The 26,204-nt window shown below is 36.4% G+C and overlaps 1 protein-coding gene across 1 annotated transcript in view; it reads left to right on the top strand.

Annotated features, from left to right (window-relative positions):
* Positions 1-26,204, top strand: part of stk39 (serine threonine kinase 39) — a 70,447-nt gene that overhangs the window by 35,895 nt on the left and 8,348 nt on the right. Inside the window, exons 11-14 of the mRNA XM_016242269.1 lie at positions 6,076-6,198; positions 7,640-7,669; positions 11,842-11,898; positions 13,541-13,602. Coding sequence (XP_016097755.1) covers positions 6,076-6,198; positions 7,640-7,669; positions 11,842-11,898; positions 13,541-13,602 — 272 coding nt within the window. The remainder of the gene's footprint in view (positions 1-6,075; positions 6,199-7,639; positions 7,670-11,841; positions 11,899-13,540; positions 13,603-26,204) is intronic.

The following is a 26,204-nucleotide window of genomic DNA, read 5'->3' as shown; positions in this document are numbered from 1 at the left end:
GATAGATAGATAGATAGATAGATAGATAGATAGATAGATAGATAGATAGATAGACAGATAGATAAAACTACAGACAGACAGACAGACAGACAGATAGATAGATATACAGACAGACAGATAGATAGATAGATAGATAGATAGATAGATAGATAGATAGAACGATAGATAGATAGATAGATAGATAGAACGATAGATAGATAGATAGATAGATAGAACGATAGATAGATAGATAGATAGATAGAACGATAGATAGATAGATAGATAGATAGAACGATAGATAGATAGATAGATAGATAGAACGATAGATAGATAGATAGATAGATAGAACGATAGATAGATAGATAGATAGATAGAACGATAGATAGATAGATAGATAGATAGAACGATAGATAGATAGATAGATAGATAGAACGATAGATAGATAGATAGATAGATAGAACGATAGATAGATAGATAGATAGATAGAACGATAGATAGATAGATAGATAGATAGAACGATAGATAGATAGATAGATAGATAGAACGATAGATAGATAGATAGATAGATAGAACGATAGATAGATAGATAGATAGATAGAACGATAGATAGATAGATAGATAGATAGAACGATAGATAGATAGATAGATAGATAGAACGATAGATAGATAGATAGATAGATAGAACGATAGATAGATAGATAGATAGATAGAACGATAGATAGATAGATAGATAGATAGAACGATAGATAGATAGATAGATAGATAGAACGATAGATAGATAGATAGATAGATAGAACGATAGATAGATAGATAGATAGATAGAACGATAGATAGATAGATAGATAGATAGAACGATAGATAGATAGATAGATAGATAGAACGATAGATAGATAGATAGATAGATAGAACGATAGATAGATAGATAGATAGATAGAACGATAGATAGATAGATAGATAGATAGAACGATAGATAGATAGATAGATAGATAGAACGATAGATAGATAGATAGATAGATAGAACGATAGATAGATAGATAGATAGATAGAACGATAGATAGATAGATAGATAGATAGAACGATAGATAGATAGATAGATAGATAGAACGATAGATAGATAGATAGATAGATAGAACGATAGATAGATAGATAGATAGATAGAACGATAGATAGATAGATAGATAGATAGAACGATAGATAGATAGATAGATAGATAGAACGATAGATAGATAGATAGATAGATAGAACGATAGATAGATAGATAGATAGATAGAACGATAGATAGATAGATAGATAGATAGAACGATAGATAGATAGATAGATAGATAGAACGATAGATAGATAGATAGATAGATAGAACGATAGATAGATAGATAGATAGATAGAACGATAGATAGATAGATAGATAGATAGAACGATAGATAGATAGATAGATAGATAGAACGATAGATAGATAGATAGATAGATAGTTAGATAGATAGATAGATAGATAGACAGACAGACAGACAGACAGGCAGACAGACAGACAGACAGACAGAGAGATAATTTAGAATTTTATGCATGAACATCTTGATTATTTTATTCTAGATTTTATCCTGTAATTTCTGCCATCTCATATAACTTGACCTTCTTGGTACAAACCTGTGATAGTTGAAAGGAGTCAAGATTGTGTCATTTTGACCATAGATAAGGTGTAATATATGTCTACACTTATACCATTAATAATATATGAGATGTTTTTCATCTGTGTAATTCATGTGTGTCTGGTGAAGTTGAGTGTTTGTGGTTTGTGTCCAGTAGGGGGCAGAGCAGCTTGCTGCTTTGTTCCTCGCAGCGTCTCTGCTGTTGACTCATGCTGGAGCACATTATTTTGAATTATTTTCAGCTGAAATTTTAATAATCTCTTGTTATGGAGTTATACCTGGTACTGAATTATAGATGTAAATCAGAATATCTAGCTATAAAACTGTCTTTATTTCTCTCTTCTCATTTCAGTGAACAAAGCTTTAGTGACACGACTATAAATATTTACTGTACTGCCAAAGCATATGATGTATGTATACAGTAGAGCAGAAATAAAGATGAATAAATTTGGATAGGCCTACTAAAATCATTTCTAAAGACGTTCTTTGGTGATTTATGATTTTTAATGGAGTCTCTTATGCTCATCAGGGCTGCATTTATTTGATAATAAAAAACAGAATATGATGATAAAATATAGAAAAAACAGTAATATTGTGAAATATTATTTGCAATTTCTAATATGGATTTCCTAGTTTAATATACTTTAAAATAGAATTTATTTCTGTGATGCAGCGCTGAATTTTCAGCATCATTACTCCTGTCTTTAGTGTCACATGATTCTTCAGAAATCATTCTAATATGCTGATTTATCATCAGTGTTGAAACTGTTGTGCTGCTTCATATTTTTTTGGAAACTGTGATACTTTTTTCTTTTATTCTCTGAATAAAAAGCTAAAAAGAACAGCATTATTCAAAATAGAAATATTTTCTAACAATATAAGTCTTTACTATCACTTTGTATCCATTTAACACATCCTTGCTGAATAAAAGTATTATTTTCTTTTTTTTTTTTTAAGAAAAAAAAATGACTGACCCCAAACTTTGAATAATAGTGTATATTGTATATACGGTTATTTTAAATTGCAATAATATTTCACAAAATTACATTTTTTTTCTGTATGTTTGGTCAAATAAATGCAGCCTCTGTGAACATAAGAAACTTCTTTAAAAAACATTACAAATCTTATTGATCCCAAACTTTTGGAAGGCACTGTATATAATAAGGATTTATGTATTGTGAACATTGAAGTGATTCGATTTTATTTTATTTAGGCCTAGTTTAATGCTTGAATTTGCCTGAGCAAAAGAATTTGTGCCATTGGCCCTAAGGATTTATGTATTGTGAACATTGAAGTGATTCGATTTTATTTTATTTAGGCCTAGTTTAATGTTTGAATTTGCCTGAGCAAAAGAATTTGTGCCATTGGCCCTAAAAAAAACTACAATTATAAATAATAAATGCAGAAATAAATTTTCTGAATACAGATCGTTTTTAAAATATTATTTCTAAAAGATGTTCTTTTGTCTTTCTCTTTCAGCATTGTAATGATTTGTTTTTGTAATTGAATGTCTGCATCACAACACTCGATTGCGCATTACATTTCCTAAGAGAGCAATTTACTGCTGGCTATTTGAGCTTACATAATGTCCGTAAATGACAGCGAGTGTGTGTTTGAGCACTCGGTGCTGCTGACCCACTCATGTTATTCGTAAGCACACAGCCCGCAGGTGCAGTTTGTCATCATGCGCTGATGCTTATTTGTTGCTTTGTTTGTCTGTGTGTTATTTTGAAGGATCCCGAGCAGAGGAATCAGCACACAGAGGATGCTGGGAAACGGGTACATGTTATCTCACTCGCAGAACACTTACTTAGTGCTTCTCGCCTCTAGGCATGTGTGTGTGCCATGTTTCACCTCTCGTCTTGAACTGGACGCAGAGTAAATCTCCTGGAAGACAGTGTGTCTGTGTGTCAGGACGGGGCGGCTGGATGTATATGTTGCGGATCGACTGAGTTTCTCGATCAGGCCAATATGATTTTGTCAATAGCCTCTCAGAAGAGAGCAAACTTCAGAAAGTGTCATTGATCGGACGCTGTCTGATCTCCACAGTCTAGTACCTCATATTTCACAGACATCCAGTGGATTTAAGGTCTTCTGTGCCTTTTTTGATATAGTTATCGCCGGTTCTGGGATTAAATGGATGGAACTAGCTGTAACTCTTAATAGTCTCGTGTAGTACCAGACTTTTGAACCTCACACTTAGGGCCTGTTTACACCTGGTCGTTTCATGCGTTTTTGCTGATCGGATATCTATCTGATTTGTTAAAACGTTTCCATTTAAACTTGGCCACATAAATGTGTCGTCACAAAACGGATATAAATCTGATCTTCAATTCCCGCGCTATATTTAAATTTAACGGAGTTCACATCAATGAAATCAAAAGATAAGCGCTGGATTTTAATTATCAGCTCATGTCAAGATCAATGACTGCAATAGGAGAGCACTGGAAAGATACGTTTGTCTTACCACTTTTAATGAAGATGATTGTGTGTTGATAGTCTGCATATTACTTTGTTTCATTCGCGGCAGTTTGCACGTCGGCTTGCTGAAGAGATACTCAGCTACTTGTCCACTGCGATGCGTGTTGCATTAGCGCAGTCATATCTGACTATAATGTCATATAGCCTATAACACGCTCTCACACGTTTATTATTTTGGGAGGAGTAAAATTTACATATGTGGTTTCAACAACCAGATGCATTTACACTTGTTCTGTTTCATCTGGAATGCGGCCCCGACCACCTCCTGAAGTGGTTTGAGCGATCGGATTTATATCCGTCTCGAATGCGTTTTGGAGGGCATTTACACCAGGCCTTTTCACGATCGAATAGCTATCCGATCAGACAAAATGCATGTGACCAGGTGTAAACAGCCCCTTAGACTAGAAGAGACTATCTGACTGTCACAATCTGCTACTACTGTGTTGGAGCGAGGAATGAGGAGCACGCAGGAGAATTATAATCAGAAGAGTCTTTAAACATTCACAGGCACGCACACGTAGCACAGGGGATAGACAAACAATACCAGACAGGAAACAAGGGGCAGAACACACTTTATATACAGACTGAACGAGGGGATAACGAGACACACCTGGAATCAATGAAACACAATGGGAACAGGAAGAACCAAATAAAGGCATGATGAAACACGAGGGAGAAACTAGGTCACGGGGAGAACATGGGAAGCAAAACACAACACAGACAGTCCAGGGGTGTGACATTACCTCCCCTTCCCGGAAGGCACGCCTCATAACATCCAACGGGGAGGGGGGGGTGGGCGCTCTGGAGGCCTCTAGGGACAGGCTTACACGGGACGGATGGCCTCCAGGGCGGTACCCGTTCCGGGACCCATGGCGGAGCAGACAGTTCAGAGGGCCATGGCGGAGCAGACAGTTCAGAGGGCCATGGCGGAGCAGACAGTTCAGGGGGCCATGACGGAGCAGACAGTTCAGGGGGCCATGACGGAGCAGACAGTTCAGAGGGCCATGGCGAAGCAGAAAGTTCAGAGGGCCATGGCGGAGCAGCCTCTGTGACCTTGGCCTCGGCACTTGGCCCGGCCCGGCCTCTACGGCCGGATTCCTATAGCCCCCCCCCCAAAAAAAATATCACTAACTTGGCAAACTTTAGCAAGTGACCAGTGTTCATCTTGTCAACCTGGTACATTGTAGACGTGAATTGATTTCCTGTTGGATGGATAGTAAAACCAGTGTGTCCTTATTCTAGGAAATTGTGTAAAGCCAGCTGATCAGATTAGAGCTTGCCAGACTGAGAAAAGGCTTGTCTAAGTGACAGGAATTTAGGGACGTTGTTGAGCAGAATTGCATGGTTTCAGGAGTTGAGCTGATCCCCTGATTTGCCGTACTTCAATGCACATTGAGATCTTGTTGGCCAGATTAAACTTTAGCATGCTTTGAAAGATGTGTCCTGCTGAAAAGAGCAGAGAGTGGAATATTTCAGCACTGGTTACAGACACTGAGCAGGCCTCAAAAAAAGCTGGCCTTTTTGGTGAAGTTAGGGCCGGGAGATGAATTAAAGCTCACTTCACTGACCCAGAGAAATAAGTCCTGTAAGTTCAGCACAGACTATATATGACACACTCCGAAGCGGGACGCTGTAGAGCACAACAGTAGGCTTCCAAAAGTACAAATGCCATTCATTTCTTCCATAGAGAAATTGATTTTTAACAATCATTTGTAACCATACCAAGTTCGACCTGGCATGAGCTCTGAAGATGGTAAACATCTATTCTTCTGTAGAAACAAGTCTGCATGATTTCAGCTGATATAAATGTCATTTGCAATTAGTTTGGTTCCAAAACTCAAAAAATATTTTGAACCGCTTATGGAGAAAACGAATGAGAACATACTTTCAGCAACAAGTCTGCTGGAAAAGTGTGGAGTCACTGCTGTGTGCACACTATTGTGAGTTTGACGGTGTGTCCTGTTCACTCCCGCAGGTCAGAAGGGTTCCAGGGTCGAGTGGTCATCTGCACAAGACCGAGGATGGAGACTGGGAGTGGAGTGATGACGAAATGGACGCGATAAGTGAGGAGGGGAAGGCTGCTGTCAATCACGGAAGGGTAAGTGTGGCCTGGATGTGAATCATCATTCTTAAAGGGATAGTTCGTTCAAAAATGAACATTTTATTTATAAAAATGGATTATTTATAAATATGTGTATAATATGTATTATATGTTTAACTTATAAATTGTTTATTTATAAATATTTCTTTATTATTAACTCTATATTCCACACCTTCTGAAGTCCTAGAATATTTTTGTGTGAAGAAGAGACTGAAATTAAATTACAATGTTTATTTATAAATCAATATATGTAAAAAATATTTTCAAAAATATTTAGATATTATTAACATATTCTACACCTTCTGAAGTCATACAATATTTTTGTGTAATGAACAGTATATATATATATATATATATATGCAGAGAGAGAGTGAGAGAAATGTATTTATTCAGAAATATTTATATATGATTTACTTTATATCCCATACCTTCTGAAGTCATATACAGTATTTTTGTTATGAACAGATTGAACTTAAACTAATTAATGACATTTTTTATTTCTAAAAAAGTATTATAAAAATGTATTCATTTATAATATTAATATATTATTTACTTTAAATTCCATACCGTCTGAAGTCATATACAGTATTTTTATTAAAAAATATACATTTATTTATAAATATTTTTATATCATTTACTTTATATTACACACCTTCTGAAATCATACAATATTTTAGTGTGATAAACAGACTGTACTTGAACTTATTATTTAAAACATTGTTATCATATATATACAATTATATGTTTATATTGTGTAATAAACATACTGACTTTGAACTGATTCATTAACGAATATCTCTTCTGAGTGTGATCTTTTAAATGAATCAGTTTATCTGAATGATCCAGTAGCAGTGTTTAGCAGTAGATAATTGATAACATTAAATTATGGTCTGTTTCTCACACAAATGTATCATTTGTTTTCAGAAGATGTAATGCATTCAGTTGAAAAACTGCAAAATGTACACATTTTCACTAGTGGTCTCAGAGTTTTGAACTTTACTGTAAAAATAATGCCTTCAGGTATGAATTTGCATTTAACACACATAAGAGATTTGAACAACTGCACTTTCTCTGATGTAAAGCCGAGCAGCACACCTCAAGCTCTCTTAGTATTTTATCATAAACGCTCTGCCTGTACCATACAGGTGACGCACGCCATTTGATCAAAGCCGAGGGGCCTTTTTCTCTCAGAAATGTGGAATATATAATGCTAAAACGTCTCCGACAGGAAGGAACAATCAGAGCCCCCGAAGCGAAGCGTCCGCAACTCAGCGGCTGCTAATGAAGCTGGAGATGTTGTTCTTGTGTTTATTGTTTATTATGGAATGCAAATGAGCAAGTGCTGATTGCACTCCCACACAAATAGCTACATCTGTCTGTCGTACTTTGTGCGAGAGCGAGAACATAATTGAATCCTGTCTCGTTATTGCTTTTGCAGTCACGCAGGGTCAAAGACGAAAACCAGCATGTAAGTTACAGTCATTCTCTCTTTTACCTTTCAGAATGTGTGTGTTTTAATTAGCTGTGTGGGGTAATGCATCGCTGCTTTGAGTGTGTCAACATGAAATCAAAACTGGCCCTCTTTACTTTACGTAATGCACGTTACTGGCTTAATGTGAATGATTCTTCAGTGCAAGTACAGTAATGTTTGTCTTTCATCAAAACTTGCTCCGTTTCTGAAACAACTTACTTTTTCGGCAGTACAGGCTGTTGGTTAATGTTGACCAGGAGACAAATAGATATTTAGTTCTTGTTTTAGTGGTTGCAGCCTTTATAAAATCTTTCTGATATATAATTTGCACTATTATTTTTATTAGAAAAATGAAACAGACAATAAAAGACGTATGTTGAAGGAAGGACCAGGACAATATTTATAGACAAGAATATCATAAAAACTTGTATGGACTCTTTGGTCCAGGCTAGACCGCAACCAACTAGTAACCACCCAAAACAACCTAGAAATATACATAGCAACGATCTTGTAACCATCCAAAACACCCTTGTAAATGCATAGCAATGTCCTGGTAACCACCCAAAACACTCTGGTAAAACGCATGGCAAAACCCTGGTGACCATCCAAAACACTCTAGTAAAACGCATAGCAACACCCTGGTGACCATCCAAAACACCTTAGCAACCGCATAGTAACAACCTCGTAACCACCCAAAACATTCTAGTAAAACAAATAGATATGCCTTGGTAACCACTCAAAACATTCTAGTAAAACTCATGGCAAAACCCTGGTGACCATCCAAAACACTCTAGTAAAACGCATAGCAACGCCCTGGTGACCATCCAAAACACCTTAGCAACCGCATAGTAACAACCTCGTAACCACCCAAAACATTCTAGTAAAACGAATAGATATGCCCTGGTAACCACTCAAAACATTCTAGTAAAACGCATGGCAAAACCCTGGTGACCATCCAAAACACTCTAGTAAAATGCATAGCAACACCCTGGTGACCACCAAAACACCCTAGTAAAAGGCATAGCAATGCCCTAGTAACCACTCAAAACACTCTAGTAAAACGCATAGCAACGCCCTGGTGACCATCCAAAACGCCTTAGCAACCGCATAGTAACAACCTCTTAACCACCCAAAACATTCTAGTAAAACGCATGGCAAAACCCTGGTGACCATCCAAAACACTCTAGTAAAACGCATGGCAAAACCCTGGTGACCATCCAAAACACTCTAGTAAAATGCATAGCAACACCCTGGTGACCACCAAAACACCCTAGTAAAAGGCATAGCAATGCCCTAGTAACCACTCAAAACACTCTAGTAAAACGCATAGCAACGCCCTGGTGACCATCCAAAACACCTTAGCAACCGCATAGTAACAACCTCTTAACCACCCAAAACATTCTAGTAAAACGCATAGCAACGCCCTGGTATCCACCCAAAACATTCTAGTAAAACGCATGGCAACGCCCTGGTAACCATCCAAAACACCCTAGTGAAATGCATAGCAATGCTCTGGTAAACACCCAAAACATTCTAGAAAAACACATGGTAATGCCTTGGTAACCACCCAAAACACACTAGTAAAATGCATAGCAACACCCTGGTAACCACCTAAATCATTCTAGTAAATCACATGGCAATGCCCTGGTAACCACCAAAACACCCTAGCAAAATACATAGCAATGCCCTGGTAACCACCCAAACACCCTAGTAAAATAAATTTCAATGCCCTGGTAACCACCAAAACACCCTAGTAAAATGCATAGCAATGCCCTGGTAACCACCCAAAACATTCTAGTAAAATGCATAGCAACGCCCTGGTAACCACCTAAAACACCCTAGCAAAATGCATTTCAATGCCCTGGTAACCACCCAAAACATTCTAGTAAAACGCATGGCAACGCCCTGGTAACTGCCCAAAACATTCTAGTAAAACGCATGGCAACGCCCAAAACATTCTAGTAAAACGCATGACAACGCTCTGGTAACCACCCAAAACATTCTAGTAAAACGCATGGCAACGCCCTGGTAACTGCCCAAAACATTCTAGTAAAACGCATGGCAACGCCCTGGTAACTGCCCAAAACATTCTAGTAAAACGCATGGCAACGCCCTGGTAACTGCCCAAAACATTCTAGTAAAACGCATGGCAACGCCCTGGTAACTGCCCAAAACATTCTAGTAAAACGCATGGCAACGCCCTGGTAACTGCCCAAAACATTCTAGTAAAACGCATGGCAACGCCCTGGTAACTGCCCAAAACATTCTAGTAAAACGCATGGCAACGCCCTGGTAACTGCCCAAAACATTCTAGTAAAACGCATGGCAACGCCCTGGTAACTGCCCAAAACATTCTAGTAAAACGCATGGCAACGCCCTGGTAACTGCCCAAAACATTCTAGTAAAACGCATGGCAACGCCCTGGTAACTGCCCAAAACATTCTAGTAAAACGCATGGCAACGCCCTGGTAACTGCCCAAAACATTCTAGTAAAACGCATGGCAACGCCCTGGTAACTGCCCAAAACATTCTAGTAAAACGCATGGCAACGCCCTGGTAACTGCCCAAAACATTCTAGTAAAACGCATGGCAACGCCCTGGTAACTGCCCAAAACATTCTAGTAAAACGCATGGCAACGCCCTGGTAACTGCCCAAAACATTCTAGTAAAACGCATGGCAACGCCCTGGTAACTGCCCAAAACATTCTAGTAAAACGCATGGCAACGCCCTGGTAACTGCCCAAAACATTCTAGTAAAACGCATGGCAACGCCCTGGTAACTGCCCAAAACATTCTAGTAAAACGCATGGCAACGCCCTGGTAACTGCCCAAAACATTCTAGTAAAACGCATGGCAACGCCCTGGTAACTGCCCAAAACATTCTAGTAAAACGCATGGCAACGCCCTGGTAACTGCCCAAAACATTCTAGTAAAACGCATGGCAACGCCCTGGTAACTGCCCAAAACATTCTAGTAAAACGCATGGCAACGCCCTGGTAACTGCCCAAAACATTCTAGTAAAACGCATGGCAACGCCCTGGTAACTGCCCAAAACATTCTAGTAAAACGCATGGCAACGCCCTGGTAACCACCCAAAACATTCTTGTAAAATGCATGGCAACACCCTGGTGACCACCCAAAACATTCTAGTAAAATGCATGGCAACGCCCTGGTAACCACCCAAAACATTCTAGTAAAACGCATGACAACGCCCTGGTAACCGCCCAAAACATTCTTGTAAAATGCATGGCAACGCCCTGGTAACCACCCAAAACATTCTTGTAAAATGCATGGCAACACCCTGGTAACCGCCCAAAACATTCTTGTAAAATGCATGGCAATGCCCAAAACATCCTAGCAGCGAATGTCCAGGTAACCAAAACACCCTAGCAAGTGCATAGCAATGTGTCAGTATGATTTAAAAAAAAAGATTTTTATTCAGCAAAGATGCATTAAATTGATCAAAAGTGACATTAAAGGCATTTGTAATACTACAAAACAATTCTGTTTCAAATTAATACTGTTCGTTCACCAATATTATACTTTTCACTTTATTTTTGATCAAATAAATGCAGCCTTGCAGAGACTTCTTTCAAAAACATTGAAAATATTTTTAAAACCCTGTATATGTGTATGTGATACACTTGTGTATGTGATATTACAGAAGTAAAATGGGTCATGATTCCTATTTCATGTTGTCTTTGGATTTGCGCTACAGCTGTAATCTGTAAATGCTGTAAATATGATCTCAGACACAGGGGTCTTGACTGACTATGTTTGGCTGTGAATAGATTTAATTAACGACTGAAGTATCGTTTGATCATTTAATTGAGAGTATCGAGGGATTGCGCTGTTTGCCTAATAAACTGCGTATTAAATAATTAACAAGTGTGACCTATTCGACCGTATTGGACAAATAGCAATTAAGCAGCGCAAACACCGATCTTATTTCCTACTGTCTGAGTGCACACAGCCATGTTCCACTCATATTTTCTCCCACTGGATTACCAAATGCCATGACTTTATCTCAGCCTTTGAGCTTGTAGAAAACCCATTTCCCCAGCTGCTGAAGAAGTGTCCTTGGAGGGAATGAAAAGAAACAGTGAGGGGTGGAGAGATGTCTTTCTGTACCTTCCTTTGCTCTTAAGCACTCCATTTTTCCTCTGCAGGGTGAAGTGAACGCTAACAGTCTCCCGCTAGAGGACCTCACCATTCAGCATCCCCAGGTGAGGCCCGGCCGGCGCTGACAGTGTTGCTGTGATTTGTCTTGATTCGGTGGCCCTGATGCTCTGTGCTGTGAGGCGACTGGTCTCTGGGCGGTCTGGACACAACCCTGGGGGCCGACTGCCTTGAGGGAGCCTATTCAACTTAATATTTCAAATAAAGAGTGAGAGTGAATGCCTGCTGCAGCATCTGGAAAAGAGTCTCTGGTCCAAAACCTAGTGAGCCGCCTGTGTAGGGAGCATTTTAATGCATCAGAGCTGCGTTTCGGACACAAAGAGCTTCTTTCAGTTGCATTTATCCTTTGTGAAGAAGGCACTATTATACCAGAGCGTTGCTATACTATTATATTTTTATTCATATTTTAAATCCGCTGTTATTTTTTCATTTTTCGTTTTAATTTTAGTTAAAATTTTAGGAACTTTTCAAGTGTTTTTCTCATTTTTTTTTTTTAAACATTACTGTTTAGGTTTAATTTATTTTTGGTTCAGGTTTAGATTTTATTTATTTAAAGTTATTAATTCTAGTTCTTCAGCTTTTAAGTTTAATTTTAGTTATTGATAATATATAACCTGATGCATTGTGACAGAACCTGATCCTGAGCAAAGTGACAGAAATGTTGATTAACATCAGAATTTAAGCATCAATAATTAAAATAAATAGCTTAGTTTATTAAAATAAAAAAATGCACCATTATTAAACTTTTGTTATGGCTAATAACAATACATGGCTGATATTAAAATGTTAAAATTAAAATTGAAATACTATTTTGCCTGAGTGAATGAAAAAAATGTAACTAAATACTAGAAATCAATAATTTTAAATCAGTACATAAGTACATGTTTGCATCACAACATTATAATATACTGTATGAAAAATACATATTCATTTTAAGATTTGCTTAAGAGTATTGTTTTTTTTTTACTATTGCTTTTAGTTATTGTATTTAATAATATATAAAAAAATGTGTTTTCATTTTTATTTTAGTTTAATTTTTAGTCATTTTGTTAAGGGATTTTGTCATTTTTTTTTAAATTTTTTTTATATATTATGCTCTATTAATCATCATTTTATTTCTATATCTCTATTTAGATTTAATTAATTTTTTTCAATTTTAGTAATTTTAGTTATAAGATTTTCATCTAATATTTATATTTCCTTTTAGTTCAACTAATTAATAAAAAAAAATTTTTTTTTATAGTCGATTAAACAACACTGATTTTTTTGTGAGTATTAGATGGCTTCAATGGTAATCTAAATGTAAAAATAAAGGCATGCAAAATTCAATATCCAATACTGGCCAATATAGATATCCATTATCAGCTGTTATATTAAAATAAATGAAAAGATTTGTAATTTTTACTGATAACATATGGTATGGTACCAATATTTAGTGGATTCCTAAATAAAAATGGACTGTTTTACCGAAAATGTGTGTTTATGTACTTATATGCTAATTAGAGTTTAACACTGTTAGCTTCAGTATCTTTCTGCCTTGCTTCAGTCATAATATGAGTTGACTAGAGTAATTTTGCTTCACATATCCAGTAAAATCCTGATTTCCTCAAGACCGTAAGCAGCAGCGCGTGCTGTGTAAAGATCTTTTAACCTCAACATCATACCATCATGTTGTGTGTTTGTGTTCAGGTTCAACCGTTGGAGAAACCCTCAAGCGCTCAGGGAGCGGTGAACATGGTCCTGAGGTTAAGGTGAGCGAGCTCATTGCCGTTTCTCTTTTTTCCGTCCCTCTTTGTGCTACTTTCATCTGGAAAGAGCGGCATGTCGTCTGTATAAAGTGGCCAGATAGTACAGTGTGTGTGTGTGTGAGTGTGTGTGTGCTGCTGGAAGAAGAGTGTGTCTCTTTTTAAATGATCTCTTTCACTCCGTCTCTCACCTCATGTTGAAGTGCATCGTGTTAATGCATTTTCTCAATCGCCCTGGGTTAGCGTGGGAAGAGGTCCTTTAACCCTGACCTCATTTTTGCATTCTCCTGCCTGAATTTGCGTTTGAGCCCATGCAAAAGACACAATCAGATCACGTCTAAGGCCAGGAAAGCTGAAGCGAGTGCTTGGCAAAACCAGTGGTGGTGTCTTATTTAAAATTGGCAGAAAATAGAAACTTCAGCCAACTTGCATTGTGAAGCCGTTTATCGATTAAGGAAAAACGTAGGCCAGGACTTGAGTTTATTCGTCAGTTGTTGATTGCATAGGCGCCGATCCCCACGGAAAAACACGAGATAGTCTCCGTTCATTTTAACCAATAAGACATGGATTGCAGCTTGTACAACTTTATTCTCGTTTTCATAGTTCATTTGAGGCTGTTTTTGGCATTATTTTAGTGGCAAATGTCAAGAGTGCACCCACCGTCTCTTTATGAATTGTGTGGCCTTCTTGAGCATCAGTACATGTTTTCACTTTTTGTAATAGTTATGCATGAGTCCTTCAATTGTCCTCAGTGTTAAAAGATGGATTTCAAAATCATAGTCAATTTTGGAAAGGGTTCAAATATGCAGAAGATGCTGGAAAACCAAAGAATGTGCAGGAGCTGGAGGATTTTTCTGAAGAACAGCAGGCAGTTGAAATGCTCAGGACAAACAAGGGACTCATGAACAACTATCACAAAATATAAAAACAGTCGTGGATCATCCAAGAAATGACGCATAGTATTAAGACTTTTCAGTGGGGTCATTTTTATAAATTCAGTTATTATTTCGTCTTGTGGAGTATATGTAAACATATGTTATGTGAAATAGCTTATTCAGGACAGTACTAAATAAAAAAGAACATGCAATTTTCATAATCCCTCTTATTTTGTTTCAATTGTGACATACATTAGAGTGAAATCATATTTCTAGTCCTATCTCTGCATCATATCTGCTGAATGAAATCCAATACTTGTTTCTTATTAATTCTGGGGCGTTGATTCCAGAAATAGTGGATGTTTTCCAAAAAATATGATGTATTTTGTAGCATTTTTGCTTTCGACAACCATTTGTAAGCTGAAGAAGTCTTGTATTTTCCCTTTATCAGCAGAAAAACTGCCACAAGACATGATTATACTGTATGTATGTCCAATTCTCAGCCCATTTTCACATATGAATGATTCTGAAGACATTATTTTATGGTTAAAAGTTAAGTTATAAATCTTGAATACTTATTTTTGTCTTTAATATGGTAACATTTGACTGCTTTTGTAAATTTTTAAAATGCTAATACATGCATGCATGCATGCATGCATAAATAAATAAATAAATATATTTAAACTAGGGATGCACGATATTGGATTTTTACCGGTATCCGATATACCGATATTTTCAACTCATTTTGGCCGATACCGACACTGATATATTTCCTTTTGTTTGGAAACAACACCAAGTCTCTCCTGTGCAGAAATTATAAGCAAAATATTTTTTCATTTTGGTTAGTTTTTAACAAGAACTTATTTATTAGAATTAAACAATGAAGGTTTTTTTGACAGTACATTGAAGCTTTGAAAATAACTATAAATATACTATATATCAATCGCTGCATTTTCCCCCCCAGAAAGATGCAGTGTTAACCCTAACATTTTATTTTAAGATTTAACATTTGTAGATGGTCTAAAGCAAAAGAATTGTAAAAATTCTGAAAATCTTTTAGAGCTTATGATTTGTTTAAAAAAATGAATATATCACACATTAATGAATAAATCAGTATATATAAAATTATGTAATTTTCAAGTGTCATGTTTGTGATTTTTTTTTTTTATGTAAGCTATAGCTTCTGACCTTTAAATCAAAACATACTCATTATTTTATGCCATCAATTACTGCTTTATTTAATCAGAAACAGTCTAAATGTTTTTTGTGTAGGCTATTTTACTTTTAATTTAATTAGAAGTAGGCCAACAGCTTAACTGTGTTACAGATTAACACTCCTTACACTCCTTACCGAACAGGCGTTAGGACCCGAGGGAGGCTGTCACTGCTGCCTCTGCTACCACTGCACATGCTATTACTGTTTACTCTGTCACACACCGAACATTCTGTACGTGCTTGAAAATTGTCATTAATTACTCACCCTCATGTCGTGCCACACTCCTAAGACCTTCATTCACCTTCAGAACACAAATTAAGGTATTTTTGATCAAATCCAATGGCTCAGAGAGGCCTCAATTGACAGCGCCTTAGGGGTGTGGAACGACATGAGGGTGAGTAATTAATGACAGAATTTTTATTTTTTTGATTGAAAAATTCTTAATGAACATTTCTGATCTTATTGTGACCAAATCATTCATTTTCTTAGTAATATTTAAAATGCATTTTTAAGGTGAGTTTTTCATTTCCAATGACGGCCACAGGGGTTATGTTAACCAATCGCCAGATAGCTATTTAGGCATTGCTTTAGCCAACTCTTATTCAGTCTGGCTCAGTTTTGGTATTTGATCCACTCAATTCCCAAAAAAGTCCAACCCTACAGTTTTTAGCATTCAATATTCTGTGTGACACAGAAATGTCAAATTATGAAAGCAAAATGGGCTTTTCACACTGATAAGATAACACATTGAATTGACTTTGTTTTAGCATAATGTGGTTCATAAAGGGCTAAATATTTAGCTGTTTTAATGATGCTTTTAGTTACCAGTAAGAGTGCAGTACTCTGTTCATCACATTTACCTTTTAAATCTAGCAGAACTCAGGTTTTTCCCATAGAATCAGCACAGAAAAAAAGGTCTACAGGTTGTGTGGTTCACCGGTATGTTCACAACTAATCGTTACATTGAAATCTTTCTGTCTTTCAACCAATTATCCTCAACAGCCTCAGTTTGGAATGACAGAGAAAATGAAGCGTGTGAAGAGGCTTTTTCAATTTGCAGCATTGAAACTTCTAAACAACATTGATTCTGTGCCAAAAAACGGACATCTAATCAAGCTGCACAGACAGCTGAGTTTGAACCCTCATCACAGAGAGAGAGAGAGAGAGAGGAAGCCGCTGTAAAGAGATACAGGACAACAGAGACGAATGGCTCGCATCCATTTGCACAGTGAGGTCAGCAGCGAGAGCAGGTGTTCGGCTCATCAGAACGGATCAGGATAATGGGCAGGAAAGCGAGGGATAGACTTGTTTGTGTATGCTTGCTAAATGATTTGAAATGACTTTAATTAACTCTGCAAATAGTTCTTGACATAAATACGTGCAAGTGAATCAATGAACGCGCCGCTAGAGGCTGATCGGTAAAGCCGTATGCAAACGTTCTCTTATGATTACCTGTCCGAAGCTAAGATTGACTCAGGATGATCTGAATATTTGGCTCGATTATGAAATGGATTTCGGCTAAATCTACAGATTCAGTGCAGTGGAAATGTTTGCGCTTGATACCATCTAAATTGGCAGAATAAAGGAATAGTTAACCCAAAATTTAAAAAAAAATTGCAAGAAATTCACTCACCCTCAGGCCAACCAATTTTGATGAGTTTATTTCTTCGTCAGATTTGTATAAATTTAGCATTGCATCACTTGCTCACCAATGGATCCTCTGCAGTGAATGGGTGCCATCAGAATGAGAGTCCAAACAGCTGATAAAAACATATCCACAAGTACACTCCAGTCCATCAATTCATGTCTAGTGAAGTGAAAAGCTGTGTGTTTGTAAGAAACAAATCCATCATTAGTAAATTTTTTTATAATGCAATTCCTCTATCCATAATATTGCTTTCACAAGTGAAAAAAGTCATCTTGTCTGAATCAGGAGAGAAAAATGCGCAGATCAAGCACCGAAAAGAGTCTAAAACAGCAATAAACAAATATGTCAGCGGATTTTGATGTGAGAGGACAACAGGGGATGGACTTTTTCACTGGAGGAAGCGTTTTATGGATTATGGACTCAGAAGTGGGCCAGAAATGACGGCTAAAAGTTAAAATGCCTTGATGGATTTGTTTCTTATAAACATGCAGCTTTTCACTTCACAAGGTGTTAACTGATGGACTGGAGTGGTGTGGATTACTTGTGTATTATTGTGATGTTTTTATCTTTTTTTTTGACTCTCATTCTGACGGCACCCATTCACTGCAGAGGATCAATTGGTGAGCACGTGATGTAATGCTGCCTTTCTCCAAATCTGTTGCGATGATTAGACGAACTCGTCTACATCTTGGATGGCCTGAGGGTGAGTACATTTTCAGCAAATTTTGATTGTTGGGTGAACTATTCCTTTATGGTGAAGTATGAAAGTGCTGAATTACTGGCTGGCCGATCACAATGGTGGCTTGTTTAGCAAGGAAAGTTATTACGTTATTTTCCTAATATTTAGATTTTCTTTCCAATTGAAACGCAGTGTGAAATCTCCGGATCTCATCATGAGGTGTACAGAGGCATGAGTCTATAAATCAGCTGGCAGACAGAAAAATGTCGGTGTTTGATAAGATAATAAGTGATGTGTGGAGTGGCTTGGAGAGAAGGGCGAGAGCAAGTGAGGAATTCTCAAGAGAGAACATGGATTTCTAGATATTGCTCTGAATTTAGATCCTCTTCATTTCTCTTCAGTGTCATATGAGTAAACGCCGGTGAGAGAGACAAAACCTGTGCAAGCAAATACTCATTAAAATAACCCACATTGTTCTGTCTCTAAATCCTGATTGGATGAGCTGCTTTCACCTGTGATGCACACAAAATATTGACACTTTGGGCCCAATTTGGACATTTTTACTTAGGGGTGTACTCACTTTTGTGGCCAGCAGTTTAGACATTAATGGCTGTGTGTTGAGTTATTTTGAGGGGACAGCAAATGTACACTTTGTAGCAAAGTGTAATTTCTTCAGTGTTGTCACATGAAAAGATATAATAAAATATTTACAAAAATGTGAGGGGTGTACTCACTTCTGTGAGATACTGTGTATATACTGTATATATATAATTTCTCCGTGGAACAAAAGATTTAAAAAAATTGTTTCTATACAATGGAAGTCAATGGACTCCAATGTTGTTTGAACCCCATTCATGTTGAAACATGACACAAATTTCATACAGGTTTGGAATGACATGAGGGTGAGTAAATGATCACAGAATTTTCATTTTTGTGTGAACTGTCCCTTTAAGACAATTTCCTTTTTTTGACCTTGGTAAACTGCAGTGAACGGCCTCTCATGGGTTTTTGCTTCATTAGTAGCACACCTTTTAAAATAGAGATTAGAATGGACAATATTGTGTTTTTTATCTGCTTTTGCATTCATGTTCATATATTATTCATATAAATGAGCCCCAAATACTCTTTTTCTCTTGCATTCTCATTTGAGATAATGCGGTAGAGTTTGTCTGAGAAAGTTTCTCAGCACAGAAGCTGGTCTCGCTCCCGTGTGTGTAATAGGGTCTGGGTTGATGTGATAACAGCGTCTGCTGGCACCTCCCAACACTTCATTATAGAGCACAAAACACACACACTTCCGTATGTTCCCTAGACCCCCTATCCAGTGCACAAAGCCCTTGCTCTCTAGAAACAGGCCAAGTGGAGCAAGTGCTCAAGGGAGGTGTAATTATTCTAACCTTGACATGTAAATGAATGCTTAAGTCCAGCATTACTCTCTGTTCCTGCTGTTTGACTCAGTCCAGACTCGTAGTTTTACTCTGAGAGAACACAAGACCGGATTTAACGATCATGAGTGTCTTGATGTTGAAAAAAAAAACTTTGGATGCTGCATCAATATTAGAGGTTGTTTAAGGTTTGCATATCGATCGATCGATCTGTCTGTCTGTCTGTCTGTCTGTCTGTCGGTCTGTCGGTCGGTCGGTCGGTCTGTCTGTCTGTTGTTCTATCGTTCTATCGTTCTATCATTCTTTTGTTCTATCATTCTTTTGTTCGGTCTGTCTGTCTGTCGGTCTGTCTTTCTTTTGTTCTATCATTATTTTGTTCTATCATTCTTTTGTTCTGTCTGTCTGTCAGTCTGTCGGTCTGTCTGTCGTTCTATTTGTTGTTCTATCTTTCTTTTGTTCTATTTGTTGTTCTATCTTTCTTTTGTTCTATTTGTTGTTCTATCTTTCTTTTGTTCTATCATTCTTTTGTTCTATCTCTCTATCTGTCTGTCTGTCTGTCTGTCTTTTGTTCTATTGTGTTCTTTTGTTCTATCGTTCTTTTTTTCTATTTGTTGTTCTATCTATCTTTTGTTCTATCGTTCTTTTGTTCTATTTGTTGTTCTATCTATCTATCTATCTATCTATCTATCTATCTATCTATCTATCTATCTATCTATCCTTATATGAATTTCTCATATTCATTTTATTGCTGCTTCTTTGCTTTCAAATTCTAATTGTAATTCTGTTTTCTTTTTGTTGGTTTAATTGTGTTCTTTTGTTCTATCGTTCTTTTTTTCTATTTGTTGTTCTATCTATCTTTTGTTCTATCGTTCTTTTGTTCTATTTGTTGTTCTATCTATCTATCTATCTATCTATCTATCTATCTATCTATCGATCTATACATAAAATTATACTTATATGAATTTCTCATATTCATTTTATTGCTGCTTCTTTGCTTTCAAATTCTAATTGTAATTCTGTTTTCTTTTTGTTGGTTTAATTCAAATTCAGTATTTGAATTGGAAATGAAAAGGTATTATCAGTGGTGTATTGTAACAAAGTACTTAAGTATTTTTTGGGAGTATCTGTACTTTACTTGAGTTTTTATATTTCTGCCAACTTTTACTTTTACTCCACTACATTTCCTGATTAAAATGTATACTTTTACTCCGATACATTTCCCCAAAGCATATTCGTTACTTACTACAAAATAGTCAGAAGGCAGAAGAACATGGATTGCAGGAAAGCAGGTTTGACGAATCAGTGGTCTGGCGTTTGCAAGTTAGACTCCTAAAAAACACCTTTGCTCATGCAAGCAAGTGCGCGCACAACCACGAATGATTCATTTTCCACTCGAGTCCAGTCTGGGGTGTGCGATACACAGCATCGTCTGCGATAATATGGTAAGTGTTGTAATGATGTGCGATCTGACATTATCAAGTAACTTCTAGGTTATTAGGTAATCATCAAATCACACACGGAGTGCACGCACGTTGATTTATTATTCTATTAAAACTCCAGGCATTCTAAATTGTAGACGGCTCACAGCACTGTTTTGCGTCTCTGAGCAATGGACGATGTTTACTTACTGAATGAATCAGCTTTTTGAACGAATCGGTTGAATAAATGATTCAGTGATTCACTCATTAACACAGTCAAATGCTTTGTTTCTGAATGAATCAGCCGTTTGAATGAATTCGTTAAATCTCAATGACTCACTCATTAACAGTCACTTGCTGCCACCTACTGGCGGTTTTAATTTCACATTTCGACATTTGTTTTCATGTTCTAAATTATTTCAAATATCAGTATTCAACGTTTTATGTTAAAAACAAAACATTAGGCCTATTTATGCATCTGTAACTGCAGGTTAAATGCACCCATGTCCTCTCTGAGATACATTAAACTGTGTAAATACATCTAAATGCCATTTCAGATGCAGATTCCAGAAATGTTTTCTTATGTTGGAATGAAAGACACTATGTACCTGATGAAGTGCTTCTTATTCTTACCCAAAATTACAAAATGGAAGAAAGAGTTAAAACTGAACACAATCTTGCTACTCAAGCTGTGTATGGAAAAAATGTTAATATATATATATTTATTTGCTTCTTTTCCATTTTGCATTTACTTGTACTTTTACTTTCAATACTTAAGTACGTTTAAGATTTAAAAAATAATTTTCGTACTTAAGTACAATAAATATCACATACTTTAAGACTTTTACTCAAGTAATATTCTAAACGGTGACTTCTGCCAAAGTCATTTTCTGGTAAGATATCTGTACTTTTACTTGAGTATGGCTTTCAGGTACTTTATACACCACTGGGTATTATACATTCACTTCCGAATGGTGTGTCACCATTTCAGAAATTGTAATAACTACAGTAAACTGATACAACAAAACAACTAACAAACTACTTTATTGAGAAACATACTCTTTTATGTAAAGTTAAATGTTATTATAAATATTATCAAAATAAATTCATGTTATGTACAGTAGCCTGAAGTGTTTCTCAATCAAGTAAACAGTCAGTGATCAGCAATGAAGAACCAAGGGATTTTCTCTTTTCCTTGTCAGTACTGTTGTTGAATTAATATTAATAGCTAAAAAGACAGCAGCAGATCTGTTTAAATTCATTTACACTGCACGGTCTGATGCTGAGATGCAGTATTTGAAAATCATGTTTCCAATTACTTAACCATTTACATTCAAATGTTCTGCTAAGATGGCCATTTCGTGTTTTCAAACAAGCTTAAATGCACATTTGAAAGCAGATGATTAGAGTACAAAGATGAATACATTTCTTTTTGGTGTTTATTTTAGTATCGTCTACAACTTCCCTATCGATTTCTCTTATGCATTTTTCTGTAAGCATTCTTTCTTCTCCTTTATTGTCTCAGTTTAATCTCAGACTTAACTTACTGCAGCTAATGTCCACTCACTCCCAGTGGATGCGTTTTGGTTTTATTCTCTAGTTAGAATAATTGTGAGCGATCGACTTTGTAAGCTGTAGTGGATCTGAGATAATGGCACGCTGAACCTCATATGTGTAGTCTTCACACGCGTTTTATCAACTAGTGGTGTTGTTATCCGGGCTGCTGGCTGTGAAGGCATTTCTACTGTCGCTCTGGCTCAGATCACTCTCAATGGTTTTAGCTCAGTCCTGTCAGCTCCCATTACCCAACAATGAGGCGTTTGGCCGATCATCTCTGACAGCCTTTGTGTATATGATACGGATTTGTCCCTGCCTCACGAATTCGCAGGAGTCTTACTCAAAGCTCTTTATGCACCACTAGTGTGTAAAGAAGCTCCAGAAGCGGGAGTCTGCGTTCGATTTGATGCTCTGCGCTCAGGCCTCTTTATGGAGGGTGAATTACATTTAGCTGCGTTTCACAGTTGAGAATTCAGCGGGCTAAATTGTGTTTTTCTGACAGACAGTCATGGTCCAGCACTCTTAAAGCGCTTTCATGACTTGCATCGGGGCTTCAATGTAAATAGTTCATCAAAGTTGTCCTAAGACAAGAACGGGTATTGTTTTGGTTTTAGGACAACTTTGATGAAAGCTCTTTTATGTAAAGTTAAATGTTATTATAAATATTATCAAAATAAATTCATGTTATGTACAGTAGCCTGAAGTGTTTCTCAATCAAGTAAACAGTCAGTGATCAGCAATGAAGAACCAAGGGATTTTCTCTTTTCCTTGTCAGTACTGTTGTTGAATTAATATTAATAGCTAAAAAGACAGCAGCAGATCTGTTTAAATTCATTTACACTGCACGGTCTGATGCTGAGATGCAGTATTTGAAAATCATGTTTCCAATTACTTAACCATTTACATTCAAATGTTCTGCTAAGATGGCCATTTCGTGTTTTCAAACAAGCTTAAATGCACATTTGAAAGCAGATGATTAGAGTACAAAGATGAATACATTTCTTTTTGGTGTTTATTTTAGTATCGTCTACAACTTCCCTATCGATTTCTCTTATGCATTTTTCTGTAAGCATTCTTTCTTCTCCTTTATTGTCTCAGTTTAATCTCAGACTTAACTTACTGCAGCTAATGTCCACTCACTCCCAGTGGATGCGTTTTGGTTTTATTCTCTAGTTAGAATAATTGTGAGCGATCGACTTTGTAAGCTGTAGTGGATCTGAGATAATGGCACGCTGAACCTCATATGTGTAGTCTTCACACGCGTTTTATCAACTAGTGGTGTTGTTATCCGGGCTGCTGGCTGTGAAGGCATTTCTACTGTCGCTCTGGCTCAGATCACTCTCAATGGTTTTAGCTCAGTCCTGTCAGCTCCCATTACCCAACAATGAGGCGTTTGGCCGATCATCTCTGACAGCCTTTGTGTATATGATACGGATTTGTCCCTGCCTCACGAATTCGCAGGAGTCTTACTCAAAGCTCTTTATGCACCACTAGTGTGTAAAGAAGCTCCAGAAGCGGGAGTCTGCGTTCGATTTGATGCTCTGCGCTCAGGCCTCTTTATGGAGGGTGAATTACATTTAGCTGCGTTTCACAGTTGAGAATTCAGCGGGCTAAATTGTGTTTTTCTGACAGACAGTCATGGTCCAGCACTCTTAAAGCGCTTTCATGACTTGCATCGGGGCTTCAATGTAAATAGTTCATCAAAGTTGTCCTAAGACAAGAACGGGTATTGTTTTGGTTTTAGGACAACTTTGATGAAAGGTTTTGATCCACTTCAAATGTTGACTACTGTATATTAGGGCTGTCGATTTAACATTTTAATTAAACCAATTACTTGTGGAAATGGAAACAAATAATGTGTTAAAATAATGTAATACTTTTGACTGGTGATGAACAACTCACTGTGTGATGTAGCCTATAGAATGCAGTTATATGCCCCTAAAATTCTCATATATGCCCTGTATGAGTTTTGCCTCATATTTATGTCATATGATATAGTTAAGCAATATCACACAAGCAACGAGTGCAATATCACAGGAGTGTTGTTTTTGTCCCGAATGGCCAAGTGCAAATATGATAGGCCTATTGATTTTATACAAGTTCAATAAATAATATTGTGTTATATTTTTAGAGACAATATTGTCTGTTTTTCCACAATTTTGCCAAGGTAAATATCACCTATAAAGCTACAGCAGAACTTCTGTGTCTCTGAGCAACACACATCGGTGATTTATTTCTGAATGAATCCTTTGAGCGAATTGGGTGAACCAGTGATTCAATGGCCAATTTATAAAACGAGTCATCTACTTCATTCCTGAATAAATTAGTCATTTGAATGAATTGAATGAGTGAATGACTCATTGACCCAATCTTTAATCAAGACATTAATCAAGACATTTATCGCCACCTACTGACAGTTTTAGTTTCATTTCAGAGTATCATCTCTCTTAAAAAAAAAAAGGAATTGCGTATTTCCATATTAATAAAAATCCCAAAACATTAATACCCATTTAAAACCCATTAATCTCATGGCATGTAATTTCAGTGTAAATGCATTCATGCCACAGTTTCATACAGTTTCCCCCCAAAAATTATATATATATATATATATATATATATAACATATATATGGGCAAGGAAAGAATAATAAAAAGTGATCAGATGACCGCGAATAAACAATGAGAAAATGTTAAAAGGTGTTCAGGAAACCTGTTTGAAAACAGTCATTATTATTTTATTTTCATTTGGTGACGCTAGTGGTGCAGAAATTAAATGTCTGCATATACGATCTTCCTATACAAACAGTTGCATATACAATCCAAGAGTATTTAAGTATTTAAACAAAGGGCTTTATGACAAACGCGACAGCGACTACAAAAATCTCGATAAGAGGGAATTGTTATGGAGAGGAATTGCAGATCAAATAGGATTCGATGTGCATTTCTGTTTTTCATTAAGCGCCATCTAATGTCAGGGAGTGAATTTGCACATTCACTCGGCTCATCGCCAGTGAAAATCGCTTGGGTATGAACACAAAAGACGCGTCGAAAAACGTTGGCGATAAGCGCGCGCGAAAATCGTCCCATGTGCACGAGGCTTTAGTGAAGTGTTACCAAGATATTTTACATTATTGTTACGTCACTTTTTTACATTATATTATTATTTTCATAACAATTACACAATTTTTTTGGTAAATAATTTAAAAATACAATTTAAATAATTTAGTAAAATGCAACGCATGCTGTTAGGTGCAAGTACTTTTTGTAATTTTGTTTAGTTTTTTGCATTGATTGTGGTGATTATGTACTTTACCAGAAGCCTTTATGTATTATATAAAGATTTATAATGTACATTTTAATGCATTATATATTCTCATAAATAACTGTAACCAAAGATAAAATGCATTATAATATTTTCAGATTCCTTGTTACAACTGAAATTAGTTGTGTGGCATGTTTTAATGCCTCATATTTTCTAAATAAATAACAATGAAAAGATAAGTATTATAATATATTATAACTGTGGTTAAAATTACTCTTGAGATAATACAAATGCATTATAAGGCATAATTAATGCATTAAAACTACTTTTATAATGCATTAGATATAAAGGTTTATAAAGTGGATTATTACCATATATATTTTATGCCATATACCATATGCAATTCTTTATTGTTACTTTTTGTGACACACACACAAACACACACAAAATTTCGATATTAAATTTTTTTCTTATATAATTAGAATTTTAATTTTTTTTAAATTAAGCATAAATAAAAGGCAAAACATGCTATAATGTTTAAATACTATTTTGTAATTGTATTTTATTTT

The sequence above is a fragment of the Sinocyclocheilus grahami genome, unplaced genomic scaffold (genome assembly GCF_001515645.1).
Source record: "Sinocyclocheilus grahami isolate Dianchi unplaced genomic scaffold, SAMN03320097.WGS_v1.1 scaffold652.1, whole genome shotgun sequence".
Classification (NCBI taxonomy): Eukaryota; Metazoa; Chordata; class Actinopteri; order Cypriniformes; family Cyprinidae; genus Sinocyclocheilus; species Sinocyclocheilus grahami.
Note: the sequence above shows the minus strand (reverse complement) of the source record. Positions and strands in the feature narration are given on the sequence as shown.